We start from the raw sequence: 16412 nt of genomic DNA, 5'->3' as shown, positions 1-16412 counted from the left end.
GATGAGGAGAGGGAAGGGGGGAGGGGCAATACAGGAGTGGGAGAACAGGAGGTACAAACTATTATGTATAAAATAAGCTACATGCATATATTTTATAACATGAGGAATATAACCAATATTTTATAATAACTGTAAATGGAGTATAACCTTTAAAAATTGTGATTCACTATATTGTACACCTGTAGCATATAATATTGCACAGAAAAAATACTTCCCAAAAAATAAATATTTTTTTTCAAAAAGTGAAAGGACGACAAAAGATAATATTTTATTAAAAAATGGGCATAAACCAAATAAATCAGCTATCCTACTAATGGATACTGAGGGCTTAGATGTGTCAGGCCTCAATCATGAGCAGGGATGTGCAGTGTTATAAATGAGGCCCCAGCCCTCAAGGAGCTTACAACACTGTTATGGGTTGATTGTACTCCTCCCCCAAATTCACCCAATGCCCCAGCCCCTCAGAATGACTATATTTGGAGACAGGGCACTGAAGGAGGTAATTAAGCGAAAAGGGTTCATTAAGATGGACCATGGGACTTTCCCAGCAGTCCAGTAGTTAAGACTCTGCCTTCCAATGCAGGAGGCTCGGGTTCGATCCCTGGTCAGGGAACTAAGATACCACACGCCGGGTGGTGTGGCCAAAAAAAAAAAAAGATGGGCCCTAAACCAATACGGCTGCAGTCCTCATAAGAAAAGGAGACTAGGACTCAGACGTACACAGAGGGGGGACCACGAGAAGATGCGGGGAGAAGAGGCTTCAGAGAGGTCAACCCTGCCGACACCTTCGATTTCTGTCCTCTATAACTGTGAGGAACAAATTTCTGTTGTGTGAGCCACTCTGTCTGTGGCATTTTGCTGTGGCAGCCCAAGCAGACTAATACAAACACCTGATACTCACACATGGTCATAAAGACACAGGCACAAGGACGTTAAATAAAGCAAATTTCACAACAACAGAAAAACCCCAACAATGTCTATTAATGTCTTAACGTCTATCAAGAGAAGATTGGTTAATAAATAAACTGAGGTTCTCCCACACCATGGAATGTTCTGCAGCCATTAAATGAGACCTCTAGGTGCAGATGTGGAATGATTTTCAAAATATATCCTAGGGGACTTCCCTGGCGGCCCAGTGGTTAAGACTCCACACTTCCAATGTAGGGGGCACAGGTTCGATCCCAGGTTGGGGAACTAAGATCCCACATGCTGCATGGCGAAGCCAAAAAAAAAAAAAAAAAATTCTGAAGTGATGAAAAGGGACAAAGCAGACTGTGGAGTTCGTTACCCATCACACAAACAAAAGGGCCATGTGGAAAGTTCACCGAACCCTGAGAAATCCACCTCCATCTGGGGTAGGGATCAGGGCCCACTTTAACCTGTGTGCCTTTTTGTATGACTTTAATTCTTTTTTCTTCCAAAAGCATGTGCCCCCCCGCTCCCAAATTTGAAAAATAGAAGTAAAATTGTAAGTTTATGCAATAAGTCCATAGCACATTAGCAGCAATAGTGTCTAAACCAGGGGTTGGCAAACCATGGCCTGAGAAGCAAGTCTGGCCTGTGACTTGTTTCTGTGCCGCCTGTAGGCTAAGAATCATTTTTACCTTTTTAAAGAGCTATGAACAGAAACAAAGACTATAGGGCAGAGTCCTGTATGTGGTCTACAAAGATGAAATCTTTGTTATGTGATTCTTTACAGAGAAAGTTTGCCGACTGCTGCTCTAAACAGTAAGTTCAAAGCAGGGAAAATGATTTGTATCTGGAGGATACGAAAGAGGTTCTCTGAGGACAGACCTGGCTTGCCTTGTGGGTGGTGATGGTTGAGATGCTCATAAGGGGGTGTCCAGGCAGGCCAAACCGCAGGACAGATGCACACAGGAGTCTGAGAAGGAGGCGGTTGGGGCCAAGGGAGGTCCGCTTCCACTAAAGCAGGGGTCACAGGACACACTGTTAGAAACAAAGTTGGTACTCAACTGAGATGCCAACCTAAGGCCTGTGGACCTCCTTCTCTAAGAGCAGGAGGCCTCTGAGTTAGAGGTGACCACAGCAGTCATCTGGTCTACCACTTTGACTTTGTGGATAAACGGCACAGAGCAGCTAAAAACATGACCTGCCCAAGACCACACAGCTAATGAGACACAAGGCCACTGGCCTCCTGCTCAGCGCTCTTTTTATAGCAGGGAAGGGAGAAGGAAATGGAGGAAGACCAGCATGGTGATGGCTAGAATGGAAAAGAAAGAAATCCAGGTAAGCAGCGGTGCAAAGGGAGAATAGCAGGACTTGGCTCTACTTGTGCCACTGGGGGCAGGCGCAGTGGGGGATGGGCCCATGGGACTCGACACGAGGCCTGGGAGAAGGGCAGGTGCCCCGCAATCCAGCAGCGACCTCACTAAGCACAGGGATGGCTGGGTCAATTTCTAATCAGAAGAAAATGGGACATGACTGTGGAGAGGCGGGTTTCTCCTGCTTGGTTACACTTGCTTTTAAACAGGCAGGTACTGATCCCAGAACACCTGTTCCAGCCTGTATCCTCCAGTAGTTAGACAACACACAGACTCACACCAGCCAATGTGTCAACTCATAGAATCCTATCAAAGGGCAGGACCCTATCCTATCTGTGTACTACTGTGGGATCCTAGGACTCTATCTTGGTTGCACACAGATGCCACTTTAAAACTGTGATTGGGAGAGACTCACCATCATCAAACACCCAGGTATTTTTTTTAAGACTTAACACAAAATTTCCTGATAAAGACTTAACGGTCATTAAAGTAGCCCCAATCACACACAAACCCATCAGTGTCTGCTGTTAAATAGGTAAGGAAAACCATGCATGTCATGGGTATTTTCCTTTTAATCATGATTAAAAGGTAGTTCTCCTCCTCCGAGGCTTGTTTATGACTCCCCCCTCTGCCCGGCTGGCATTGAAAGCCGTTTCAAAAAAATCAAATGCAAATTAAGGAAGGAAGACAAATGTTCTGTTGTCCCTCATTTCTAACTTCCAATAGGGAACTGGACGGCTGAACAAGGGGGAGAGCTGGATGCAGGCGGCGGGGTCAAGATGCAGGTGCTTGGGACCAGCAGCATCTAGACTGACCTGTAGAGGGTAAGGGACCTGATAGCAGACCCGTGACCCACCTCCCGGTGCAGAGAAGTGCACGCTGGGGACCAGCTCCCTACTCTCCCAGGCACCCACCTCTCCAGACTATTACAGGAGAGTTAAGGACGCCCAGGATGTGCCACACAAGCATTTACTGGGTGGTGTGGTGGCATCGCGATTATGGAGACAGGCTTAGCAAATCAATAAGAGGAAGGGCTGGGGCAGCCTCAGACGCTGCGCAGCTTCTGTGGGACTACCGGGCTTCCTCCCTCCATCCCGCAGCAGAGCAAGCTGATCCAAGCCACCTCTAACACGTGACCCACCTGGACGGGCAGCAGAGGATGGGTGGGGAGACTACAAGGCTGCTCATCACACCTTAAACAGGGCATCTCTAGTGCTGCAGTCCTGGGGGCAACTTGTCCTTCCTTCTTTTCTGAATTGTTTGACATTTCATTAACAAGGCTATGTCTTTTTATTAAAAGGACAAAGTAATCTTTTTTTTAAAATTTAAAATGTATGTCATGTAGCTCTTACCAAACACCCTGCAGGACAAGCCAGAATCTCAAACTTCCTATTTTGTACTATGCCTTACAGCGCTGAGCCTCCCTCCCTCGTTTTGTGTTTTGTGTAAAATGCTCATTTTCAGGGCAGGCAGATGTTTCCTGCCACAGACCCTCACATCACACAAAGGATGGAACTAATCCAGTAACTTTCTGCACACACTCATCAAATGCCTGTGCTCACGCGCTGACCAGGCTGGGGGTCATGAGCAAGGGGGGAGATGATGGCCGCTCCTCTGGCCTCGTGGACACTGGGACACTTACTTGTCGAGCAGCCCCTTCTGTTTGAGTATGCGGTACACCTCGGCCGAAGTCTGAGGTCCTTGCAGCTTCTGCCCATTCAGCATCTCCTTCTCCAATTCTTCGATGGTCTTAAAAACAAAGGATGAAAACAATCTCCTGTAAAATCTAGAGCATCACTTATTTTAAGAGCAGAGTGGGGGAGGAGAGCTGCAAGCCAAGAAAAGATAACGACATACAAGGCAGAGGGTGTAGGACTGAAGTGCTTTTAAGCAAAGGCAGATGGGGGTCAGCAGGACAAGCCCAGCACACACAGCCTCCACCCCCAGGACAGCGGCTCTCCCCAGCCCGGGATCCCATGCCGGGGGCTACCTTTCCGGTCCTGGCAAAGGCCTCGGCCACCCTGCGGTTCCGGCCCCCATAGCAGGTGGTGATCAGATCAGCCACGCCGCAGCTCTCCAGGAAGGTGGCCGTGGACACCTGGCCCTTGCAGAAGATCCTGGCAAAGGCGATCATTTCCATGAGCCCCAGGCGGATGACAGCGGCTTTGGTGTTGTCGCCACAGTGGAGGCCGTCGCAGAACCCGGCTCCCACGGCCACGATGTTCTACAAAGGAGACAAGAAGCCCGGGGATGCCGTCACATGCCCGCTGGGGGAGAGAATGCAGGGAAGGCAGGGACACTGGCTCCCCTGGGTCCCACACGACCCAGGGTTTTTTGGTTTTTTTTTTAACATTTATTTATTTATTTGGCTGTGCCGGGTCTTAGTTGCAGCATGCAGAATCTTCGTTGCTGCACGCGGGATCTTTTAGTTCCAGCATGCGGGATCTAGTTCCCCGACCAGGGATCGAACCCAGGCCCCCTGCACTGGGAGCTCGGAGTCTTAACCACTGGACCACTAGGGAAGTCCCACGACCCGGGGTTCTGCTTCTGGACCCGTGAGAGAGAGAGAGTAGAAATAAGGGACCAGGCTCCCATATTCCCATTCACAGGGCAAAGAGCCCACACCTGTGCTCAGAGGTAGGCATCAGCCAGAATGGGAACGGTGGATGGTAGTCTCTGGTCAAATACTGTTTGAACAAATGGCTTTTTTTTTTTTCTTTTATAGTTGAATAAATCAAATGCTTTATTCAACTATAACATTCACAGAAAAGTAGTCAAATCATAAGTGCACAGCTTGATGAATTTTCAAAAACCAGACACACCTGTGTAACCAGCACCCTGATCAAGGAGTAGAACGTAACCAGTGCCCCAGGAAGTCCCCTCTGACCCTCTCCTGGTCACCCCTGCACCAAAGGTAACCTCTCTCCTGACTTCTAATGGCACAGGTTTACTTTCCTTGTCCTTAAACTTTATATGAATAGAATCATACAGGGTGTAATCCTTCGTGTCTATCTTCTCTGTCTCAATTTGACATCACGTTTGTGAGCTTCAGCCGTATTTTTACACATAACCCATTTATTTTCATTGCTACGTTATATTCCATTGTGCAAATATACTGCAATTTATCTGTTCTGTTGATTGGCATTGGGGTAGTTTCCAGTTTGGAGCCATTACAAATGGCTCTGCTATGACACCTGGTACATGACCTCTGGTGACCGTGAGCAGGCATTTCTGTTGGGAGCGTACCTGGGTCAGAAGTGCTGCGTGATGATGAATGTGTACGTGCAGATCAAGTTTCCGCCTTTTGTTTCATTTAATAAGCCCTGGGACTTCCCTGGTGGTGCAGTGGTTAAGAATCCACCTGCCAGTGCAGGGGACACAGGTTTGATCTCTGGTCTGGGAAGATCCCACATGCCGCAGAGCAACTAAACCCGTGCGCCACAACTATTGAGCCTGCGCTCTAGAGCCCGTGACCCGCAACAAGAGAAGCCACTGCAATGAGAAGCCCGTGCACTGCAACGAAGACCCAACTCAGCCAAAAATAAGTAAGTAAATAAATAAATTTAATAATCCCTAAATGAGCATTTCTGAAGCGCTGGGTTGTTGTGTGGCTCTATGCTGGACACCAGGCAGATCAGACACAGACTTGACTCTTCAGAAGCTGATAACCTAGTTCGGGGGTCAGCAAATTAGGGCCAAGTGTTATAGGTAACGTTGTACTGGAAACCAGGAACCCCCGTTCAGTTACATACTGTCTGTGGTTGCCTGTGTGCTGTCAACAGATCTGAGTAGTTGTGCAGAGACCTGTAAGGTCTGCAAAGCTCACATTTTCTAACGAGCTCTTCTGGAAAAAGTTCGCCACCCCCAACTTAGCAGGAAAATAAAACCTGTGCACAAATCACAACGATGCTCAGCAGAAAGTGATATTCCGTAAGAGGTACTGAAGGTTGGGTCTCATTTCAACCCATGTGTACTGAGCGTGCACTGTGGGAAGCCCCGCTGGACCCTGGAGGGGTTGAGGGTGCCCTCAGGGGGTGGGGGGCTGCAAAGATAGAATTAGACACAGGGCTTGTCCTCAAGGACTTGACAGTATCACTGGGAAAAGACATAGAAAAGCACATCAGGAGACAGAAGGACGAGATTGTACGGAGAAGCTTCATTTCAAAGCAGGGAAGCCTGCATGGAGGAAGTGGCATCTGAACTGGGTCTCAAATCCTATGTAAAACCAGACAATCACATATGCCAAGTAATGCCTGAGTGGAGGTAACGGGGGGGTGGCGGTGGGGGGGTGGACTTGTTTGGGACACCAGTCAACCCTCAGGTTCCCAGCTCTTTCCATGTTACCAGCTCCCTCTCCAAGAGCACTCAATGCAGGAAAAAATGCAAGTATTCTGCCTCTGTCTAACCACACAAGCATTTTGCCATAATACCTGATGCCTGTATAGGGATTTGTGCCTTAAGAGACCTTAAACTATGAAGCCAGTTAGTAACAATGAGAAATAAGCTAAAATAAAATAAGTGCATTTCTTCCTCACTCCCCCTAATTTTTTAAAATTAATTAAAGACAGAACATTTTATTTTATTTTATTTTTTTTTTTTAATAAATTTATTTATTTATTTATTAATTTTTGGCTGTGTTGGGTCTTTGTTTCTGTGCGAGGGCTTTCTCTAGTTGCGGCAAGCGGGGGCCACTCTTCATCGCGGTGCGCGGGCCTCTCACTGTCGCGGCCTCTCTTGTTACGGAGCACAGGCTCCAGACGCGCAGGCTCAGTAGTTGTGGCTCACGGGCCTAGTTGCTCCGCGGCATGTGTGATCTTCCCAGACCAGGGCTCAAACCCGTGTCTCCTGCATTGGCAGGCAGATTCCCAACCACTGCGCCAGCAGGGAAGCCCCCCAAGACAGAACATTTTAAAAAACATTCAGGACTATAAAATCTGAGGGATGAGGTAGAAAATGGAATGACCCGGGGAGGAAAAATGTCTTCTCTGGTTGATATGCAATTTTGTATAAAACAGATCAAACACAGCACTGATGTGGCCAGGCTCACCCTGACAGGACGCGGCCACTTCAGATGAAAAAGTTCCCGTGAGCCCTCTAGAAGCTTCGGTGGGCTTCCAACAGAGCAGGACCCTCTCCTGGTTCCCTGGGTGGCAGCAGATGAAGACAGCTGAATGAGGGACCAGAAGGCAGGGGCCCTAAATGAACCTTCCTTTCCTCAGCAATCACATCAGGCCTTACTCTGGTTCTGGCTATTCCTCTGCAAAGGCCAGGATCCACGCAGACCCCGGCTCGTACAGCTGCAGGCGGAGCTGAGGAATCCAGCCTCCTGACCCGGGAGCATGTTTTCATAAGGTACCACCTCTGCCTGTACCTGTGAGCTTCTCCAGTCCTTCCCACCACACAGGCAATGCAGACTGTAGGTCTCAGCAGCTCTCTGATGGCAACCACCAGCCCCAAGCACCTGCTGCGTGTGCAGAGGGATGGGGGGAGGGCGATTCCTGGCTGGGCGCGCTTGGCGTCTGGCAGCATCACGTGCAGAGGAGGGGGGAGAGGCAGAGTGAAGGAGCTGGAGAGATGCTGACGGGCGAACTAGGATCCATTCTGTGGCTCTTCCCCAGAGCTGCTGAGTTGGGATGGAACAGCCGGACCTTTTAGATGGGACACCGTGCAGAGACCAGGAGCGAGAGAACACCCAAGGCTGGGTCCAAACAGGCCCAGTCACCCCTCTTGGCATAGCAGCCAAACTGAGGAAGCGCATAGGGAGATACGAGGGGCACACGCATGACATCCAGAGGGCTTCTGGTTCTCAGTCTGCCTTGTCGCTGTGTGACCTTGGGATAATCCCTCCACCTGTCTGAGCCTTCTTGGTCTTGGTTGTTAAATTCAGGGCTTGGACGAGATCTCTCAAGGCTCTTCTGGTGGTGACATTCCTCCAGGGAAGCTGGCCCAGTTGTGGCCTGCCCTGGGACTGCAGACAGTGGGAAAGCCCTGGGGCAACAGAGAGACACCGAAGGACGTGCAGAGGGACTGACCACAGAGACCATGAAGCCAAATGTTGGTGAGCCCACCAAATGGTTTTATCGAAGTTACCATGGCAACATGCCAAGGCCTAGCTTCCAAATGGTTAGATTGTGGAAATGGCTCTCTGATGCCTCCTGGGCTGTGTCTCTGTGGCTCCCCCTTCCTCACAATGCGACCCACTCTGGAGGTCACTTGACAAACCAACCCCAGCCAGCGTCTACAGACTGGATGGGACATAACACGGACTTCCTTTCAACAAGGGGCTCCTACGGATTATTTACAAAGTGCCTACAGTGAGCCCACCAGGCCACTGCACACACGGTCTCATCCGAATTCTCATGGCAACCCCGGCAAGTGTGTGCCTGTCCCCCTGGCTGGCTCACCGAGGGTCAACGGCTTGCCAAGAACGCCTGGCTGGTAAGTGATGCACATGGGACACGCCCCCGGTGCCTGGCTCCACGGGCCCACTGTTCCTTGTTCCCTGCTGCTTCCATGGTATGGCAAACGTGGCCTGGCCACTCCCACCCCTCTCCGGGTCCAAGAGACCTTCCTGAGACCTCTGCAACCAGATATCAAAGAGGACTGCCTCTTGGGCCTGCATGGAGGCTCAGGAGGCAAAAGCGGGAGGTCTAGGAGGAGAAAAGATTTATGGGAAAGAATAATAAAAATAACAACAAAAGTTAACCTTATGATACGGGGAGGGGGAAGGGTAAGCCGGGACGAAGTGAGAGAGTGGCATGGACATATATACACTACCAAATGTAAAATAGATAGCTAGTGGGAAGCAGCTGCATAGCACAAGGAGATCAGCTCGGTGCTTTGTGACCACCTAGAGGGGTGGGATAGGGAGGGTGGGAGGCAGACGCAACAGGGAGGAGATATGGGGATATATGTACATGTATAGCTGATTCACTTTGTTATACAGCAGAAACTAACACACCATTGTAAAGCTATTATACTCCAATAAAGATGTTAAAAAAAAAAGTTAACCTTACTGAACTGTTTCCAAGTGCTTCATATATTATTAACTGATTTAATCTTCACAATGTTCCTATAAGGCAGGTCCTGTTACTACACACAGTGAGAGGCAAGGAAACTCAGGCACCCGGGGTAAGTAGCCCATCCAAGGTTGTACAGTCAGGACCAGGAGAGCTGGGTTTCAAGCCCTGGCAGCCCAGCTTCCTAGTTCTCTCCAGGGAGCAGATCACACAAGGCTGCTCCAGGCCAGTGAGTGGAAGGCACAGAGGGGCCAGCTCAGCAAGACAAGAACTTTCTAACAAGAAGAGTTGACCCCACCCAACGGAAAAGACCGAAGCAAAGGGAGTGAGCTCTCAGTCACTGGAAGCATCCAAGCAGGAGCTGTAATGGATGAGCCCTGAGCTCCAACGCAGTGCTTCTAACCTTCTATATCACTGCGCTCAGAGAAAAGGCAGAGGAGGGTGCCCGTGGCCCAGGGGCACACAGGTTGGGACCACCTCCCAGTTTCCCCTGGATGTCTGGCCTCCCCACCACGGGGAGGAGGGGCCACTGCAGAGTCAACCCCTCCCTTCTAAGGGGACCCTGGGCCAGTTTAATCACCATATGATGCATCCTGAAATCCTCACTCTCTCACCTACCACTTATCACTGTCAAAAGAAAAATAAACACACTGAGCTGGTCAGATCATGTCTGAATAGCACCCGAACAGATGTCCTCTGAGATCGCTCAGCTGTGAAATTTATCACTATCCGCTGGGCATTTAAATCTACTTTAAACTATTCATGTGACTAGTGAAAATTTATTCACTATTTTAAACACAGAGCTAAAAATACCATGATTTTCAGAAGACAGGCGTCCTTAAGCCACTGCCCATTTCCCGGGTGATAGCAATACTCAGAGGCAATCATCCTCCGCGAAGTGCGGTCTCTGCAGTCCTGAATTGGGGCGGGTTGGATAGGGCTCAGTTTCTTTCGCTCCCACCCTCCCACAAAAAGACTACAAAACTGGAGGAGCAGCCCATGTGACCCACAGTTTATGCAAACACTCTCACCACCTAGGGAGAATGGCCCTGCTGAAACCCAAGTCAGTATTTTCTGTAAGTCCAACAACCCGCCTGACTCTTCCTGAGGCCACCTCCGAGTGCATCTGACCACGCGGAAACCTGAAAAGTGTAGGCTAACTACGCCGAGGTACTACGTATGGTTTGCAGGTTGAGTACTGTGTAAGGCCACCTGGCTGAGATGTCTAGGAGGCCCAAGATCAAGCCCACGCTCAGCCCACCAGGCTGCACACCCTGATGAGAAGCTGCCTTAGCGAGAGCAGTGTTGTCCAGCAGAAGTTTCTGTGATGACGTAAATGTTTGCTATCTGCTTGTCCAACAGAGTAGCCACTAGCTGCTGAGACTCACTGAAGACTAATGTGGCTACTGAGTCTCCGAAATGGGGCTACTGTGACTCAGAAGCTGAATTTTGAATTTTTAAAAAAGTTTTAATTAATTTGCATGTAAATGCACACAGCCACATGCGGCCCTGGCTGAGACTGGGCACCAGGCTGTGGCCCACAGTACATTCATCACAGCCAAAGCTCTGGAGGAAACCTACACGCCCAGCAATTAGGGTGGTGAGCCTCACCACAGACAACCCTACAAAGAACGCCGAGCCTCTGTGGCACAGGTAATGGGTGTATCTCCCAATCTACTCTCCTCTTCTTCCTGAGTCCTAGAGTTCCTGATTTTCATGCAAGTTTATGGCTACCCAGAGAGAGGGGGAAATTTCCCAACCTCCCCTGCAGCAGGTATATTCACACAATTAAGTACTAACTGCCCATTAAGATGAAGCCAAAGTGTTACACTGTGACTCCCAGAACCTGCCTTAAAGGACAGCTGCCACATGCCCTTTATCCTTTTTTTCACCCTGCTGCCTGGAAGGCAGATGTGATGGTTGGAGCTCTGGTCACCATCTTGGAACACAAGTACAAGAGCCATACCTCGTGAGCTGGAAGGAGCCTGGGTCCCTGAGAATTCGGTGGAATGGAGTTGTCATATGGATTCAGGATTTTTACACAAGAAAGAAATAAACTTCTACCTTGTTTAGCCACTATTTTTTTTTTAATTGTTTGTGAAACTAAATCTGGTTTTAATGCACAGGTTTTATTATTTATTTATTTATATAAATTTATTTATTTTTTATTTTTGGCTGTGTTGGGTCTTTGTTGCTGCACGTAGGCCTTCTCTAGTTGCGGTGAGCGGGGGCTACTCCTAGTTGCAGTGCGCGGACTAACTGCAGTGGCTTCTCTTGTTGTGGAGCACGGGCTCTAGGCGCGGGCTTCAGTAGTTGTGGTGCACGGGCTCAGTAGTGGCGCACGGGTTTAGTTGCTCTGCGGCACGTGGGATCTTCCTGGACCAGGGCTCGATCCCGTGTCCCTTGCATTGGCAGGTGGATTCCTAACCACTATACCACCAGGGAAGTCCCAGTCACTATTATTTTGGGTCTCTGTTAATGAAACTTAATCCTGATAGAGTATTTATTAAAAATAACATAGGTTGAGGACTTCCCTGGTGGCGCAGTGGTTAAGAATCTGCCTGCCAATGCAGGGGACACAGGTCCGAGCCCTGGTCCGGGAAGATCCCACATGCCGCAGAGCAACTAAGCCCGTGCGCCACTACTGAGCCTGCGCACAATTACTGAGCCCGCGTGCCACAACTACTGAAGCTCGCATGCCTAGAGCCCGTGCTCCACAACAAGAGAAGTCACTGCAATAAGCCTGCACACTGCAATGAAGAGTAGCCCCCGCTCGCCACAACTAGAGAAAGCCCTCGTGCAGCAACAAAGACCCAAAGCAGCCAAAAATAAACAAATTAATTAATTAAATAAAAAAGAAAACACAGGTTGAGCTGTACACTTACGGTTCCTGTACTTTTCTATATGAAGTACCTCTTAAACTTCACATTAAAACAAAAATTCACTGCTAGTGAAAGAAGCCAGACACAGAAGAGTACATATTGCACAACTCCATTATAAAAATTCTATAGTGTACAAAAGCAGATCAGTGGCTGCTGGCTTGGGAGAGAGGGGTGAACTATAAAAAGACATATATGTGGGCTTCCCTGGTGGCACAGTGGTTAAGAATCTGCCTGCCAATGCAGGGGACACAGGTAAGCCCTGATCCGGGAAGATCGCACACGCTGCGGAGCAACTAAGCCCGTGTGCCACAACTACTGAGCCTGCGCGCCACAACCACTGAAGCCCGCGTGCCTAGAGCCCATGCTCCGCAACAAGAGAAGCCACTGCAATGAGAAGCCCACGCACCACAACGAAGAGAAGCCCCCGTTCGTGGCAACTAGAGAAAGCCCACGCGTAGCAACAAAGACCCAACGCAGCCAAAAACAAATAAATAAATTTACAAAAAAAAGACATACAGAATTGTTTGGGGTGATGGAAATGTCCTGTATTGTGGTGATGATTTTCAGGGTATATACACCCAACTGTTAAAACCCACTGCATTATATATTTAACTGGATGCAGTTTAATATACACGAATTATGCCTAAATAAAGTTGATATTTACAAAGGAATACTCCCGTAGTGATTAAGAGATTAATGTAGCTAAGAGGTGAAGGACATTCTGAAGCAGTAAGATGCACTGGTACAACATGATTTTGCATTTTGAATTTTCTTTTTCTTTTATCCTTGTAAGGAGCTGTTATCTTTCTTCTTCCTTTTTTTTTTTTGGTAAGTCAAATGCCCTCATGTTTTTGAGCACACAAAAAAGTGTACTTCAAAAATTTTTTTAGTGTGGAGAAAATTACTAAAGGTTGTTAATGTGGAAAAAGTAAAACATACAAAAAAGAATGCATATACGTGTGTAACTGAATCACTTTGTCATACAGCAGAAATTAACACACCATTGTAAATCAACTATACTTCAATAAAATAAATTTTTTTAAAAAAGTAAAACATAAACTGCTTGAACAGTAAGATCCAGTTTTTGTTTTAAAGAGGGGACCTACACGAATGTGTACTTGCTAAAAAGACTGGCAAGGGAGACAACAAACATTAATAGTGATTATCTCAGGATGTAGGGATTGTCTATCAGTCATTTTCACTTTCTTTACACCTCTCTGTTGTGTGAAACTACCTTTTATAATCAGGAAGAAAACAACAAAATGATTAATTACGTAATCAAAGAAACACATGCCCATTTGCCCCGGTTGGGCAGGCTCTAGCAAGGGAGGGCTTCATTTCATTCAACTGCCCGGACACCAACCAGAAAGGTCAGGTCGTCCAGAGTAACCAAAGAACACTGGACTGAATCTTAAAATCCAGGATCACATTCTGACCATGCTAATATTTGCTAAGTTTGAGTCATTTACTCTTTATATTTTTTAAATTAAATTTAATTTTTTTATACAGCCGGTTGAGTCATTTACTCTTTGGCTCTCTCATCTCCTTATCTGTCCAATGGGATGGTTAGACTCAATTACTGCCAAAGCACCTGTTTCTCAGTTTTCAAAACTCCCAGCTCTGATGCAAGCCGGCAGCAATGATGGTAACTGATCCTGTTTTAAAGGAAAGCCAGGGGAAGGATGATAAATGGTCCTCAACCCCCATCTGCCTCTGCCCCCCATGAACCACTCTATCATGGGTAGCGGGAGGCTTCCTGCCAACAGACGTGAAAAGCCATGCTCAGTTCAGACACAGGACCAGCATGTGGTCCCATCAGCAGAAACTTCTCCAGAGTCCTCAATCTAGAATCTTTCTTCTCCCCCTGCTCCTTTGTTCTGGGCGGGTTCTCACAGCTTCCCCATCCACCACGGAAAATAACCCAGTCACTTCAAGACAGCTTTGGAGCACACAGACCATGCTGAGCAATTAGGCCTTCATGGTGCCACTGCTGGTGAGTTGTCATTAGTTTAATGAAGGACTATTAAAAACACATAAAAATCTCAACCAACAAAAATAAACAACACAGCCAAAGCCAGCATCTTAAATGTAGAGCAGGTCGTGTGCAATGTGAGAATCCCCCACCAGCATTCGAAAAGATGGACTGCCTGGGAGCCCAAGTCTTTCGTTGGCTTCAATTTTTAAAATTCTCATTGTATGGAGAGTGACCACACATACACACACGATATTAATTCTACAAAGTGGTTTTCAATTCTGACCAGGAAAAAAGGTGTACACTTTGGAGAAAGCATGGGAAGGCGCTCTTTGGACTGGTCTCCCCTGCATTCTTTTGATCTTTGCAATTTTCACCTGACAAAGTGAGGCGAATGCCAGATTACTTAATTTCCTACCCTAGGTGCTCAAATTCCTGAAAAGCTGCTTCTGCTACAAAAGAAATTACTCAAAAGTGACTCAAAGGGGTTATCCATTCACATGGAAGCTCTTTATTTTTCCTTTTTTTTTTTTTTTTGAGATGGCAGCTAAAGCAGCTCTGATTCCAAGGGGAGAAGGATGAGAAGGTGCAGCCCAGCTTCCCGTGGGCTGTTCCCTAGAGTCAGGATAGAGGGACCCCGACCACGACTTTTAAAGGCAGAGGGGAACAAGTCAGGAGCCCAAGACCAAGTGCGGAAACTTCCCTTGACCCTCCCAAGCCACTAGCCAATAGAAGCTGGTTCTTTAATCTGATCTTTTCCCTTTACAGGCAAAGATAAAGCTGTTCTTAGAAAGACCTGTCAGCAGCAGATTGTTTTTTTCCTTTAAAAACAACAACCAGCCACACCATCAAACCAATAGAGTAGCATCATTCAGAGGGGCCAAGTTCCTCTTCCTGCTCAAGATAGTAAGTAGGAGAAATGTATAAATTAATAGAATACTTCACTCCCTGGTTAAGACTCCACAATCAAAGTAGTCCCTGGCTTTCCAAACGTTAATGCTGTCAATTTCCCAAAGAACAAAAACCCACCCGTCTCCCAGATTTACAAATAAAAGCCAACCATGAGTGAGAGAGGAAATCTAACCGCCAAGGAAAGGCTGGGGCAAAGCAGGAAGTGATAAACAAGGCTGCCAATTCACTATTCTCCCCAGAAGTACGTGCACAGAACACAGAGGCCATTCTTCAGGACTGGCTGCAATGATGCTAGCAGTGGCCCTGTGTGATCACTCCTCCTGTGAGCAGAAATATCAAGGCTGCTTTACCTTCAGAGCACCGCACAGTTCAACCGTGTCTGCGTCATCCACCACTGTAATTCGAAAATTTGGAGTCTGCAGAAGTTCTTTGAAGAGAAGGCCGTTCTCCATTACCTTGCTGCCTATTGAAAGGTTAGAAAAAAGGAAATTAATAACAGCCTCTCATCTTAATTTCTGCATCTAACACAGTTTAAATTGACGTTTTTCTTATTACAAAAATAACATATTTTCCTGATAGTAAATTTGGAAGAGTCATAGGACTAGAAATAGAAAATTAAAATATTCCACAATCCCACCACAGGATCATTAACAATTTGGCATACATCTTTAACTTACTGAAATAGGAATATACATAGTTTTTCTCAAAATTGAGAACAACATATGTGATTTCATAATCTGCCTTCCCCCATTTATGGCAGGAATAATTTTCAGTGACATCATATACTTTCTACATTACTTTAAATGGCTGCTTTGTATTTTACTGCATACATGCGTTATATTTTATCTAAGCATCTTTCTATTGTTTGATATCTAAAACTGTTGCAACTTTTTGCTACCATACACACTTATAAGCTCCTTCCAGGGGAGGAAGTACATCCCTTTCTACCAACATTTGGCTTGACCAGAGGACATGCCTGGACTCACAGAGGGTGGGACAGATTTCCCCACCCCTTGACCTTGGGCTTAGTCACGTGACTGGCTTTGGTCAATGGGACATTAACAGACCTGACATAGTGGAGGCTTGAAGCCTATTTGTGCAGTAGTAGGGCTGGTTCCCTTGTCCCTCTGCCTTCACTGTGAGAATACATCCTGGCTGGCCCGCTGGACTCTACAGGAAGATGAGACAAAGGAGCAGAACCACCCCAGCTTTGATCTGCCAGCCTCCAGCAGACCCACAGATGTGTTAGCTGTGCTTATTTTGGATGCCACTGAGAATCTGGGATTGTTTGTTACTTAGCATCACTATGGCAACAAGAGAACTGATACAACATCAACAAACATGT

General features: G+C 47.3%; 1 protein-coding gene across 1 annotated transcript in view; it reads right to left on the bottom strand.

Annotated features, from left to right (window-relative positions):
* Window positions 1-1798: 1798 nt before the first annotated feature.
* The window catches only part of GPD1L (glycerol-3-phosphate dehydrogenase 1 like), a 51378-nt gene continuing 36764 nt past the window's right edge, over window positions 1799-16412 (bottom strand). The window contains exons 5-8 of the mRNA XM_061196462.1: window positions 15418-15530; window positions 4273-4506; window positions 3925-4031; window positions 1799-1947 (exon numbers count right to left, since the gene is read on the bottom strand). Coding sequence (XP_061052445.1) covers window positions 1830-1947; window positions 3925-4031; window positions 4273-4506; window positions 15418-15530 — 572 coding nt within the window. The 3' untranslated portion in view covers window positions 1799-1829. The remainder of the gene's footprint in view (window positions 1948-3924; window positions 4032-4272; window positions 4507-15417; window positions 15531-16412) is intronic.

The sequence above is a fragment of the Eubalaena glacialis genome, chromosome 7 (genome assembly GCF_028564815.1).
Source record: "Eubalaena glacialis isolate mEubGla1 chromosome 7, mEubGla1.1.hap2.+ XY, whole genome shotgun sequence".
Taxonomy (NCBI): domain Eukaryota; kingdom Metazoa; phylum Chordata; class Mammalia; order Artiodactyla; family Balaenidae; genus Eubalaena; species Eubalaena glacialis.
Note: the sequence above shows the minus strand (reverse complement) of the source record. Positions and strands in the feature narration are given on the sequence as shown.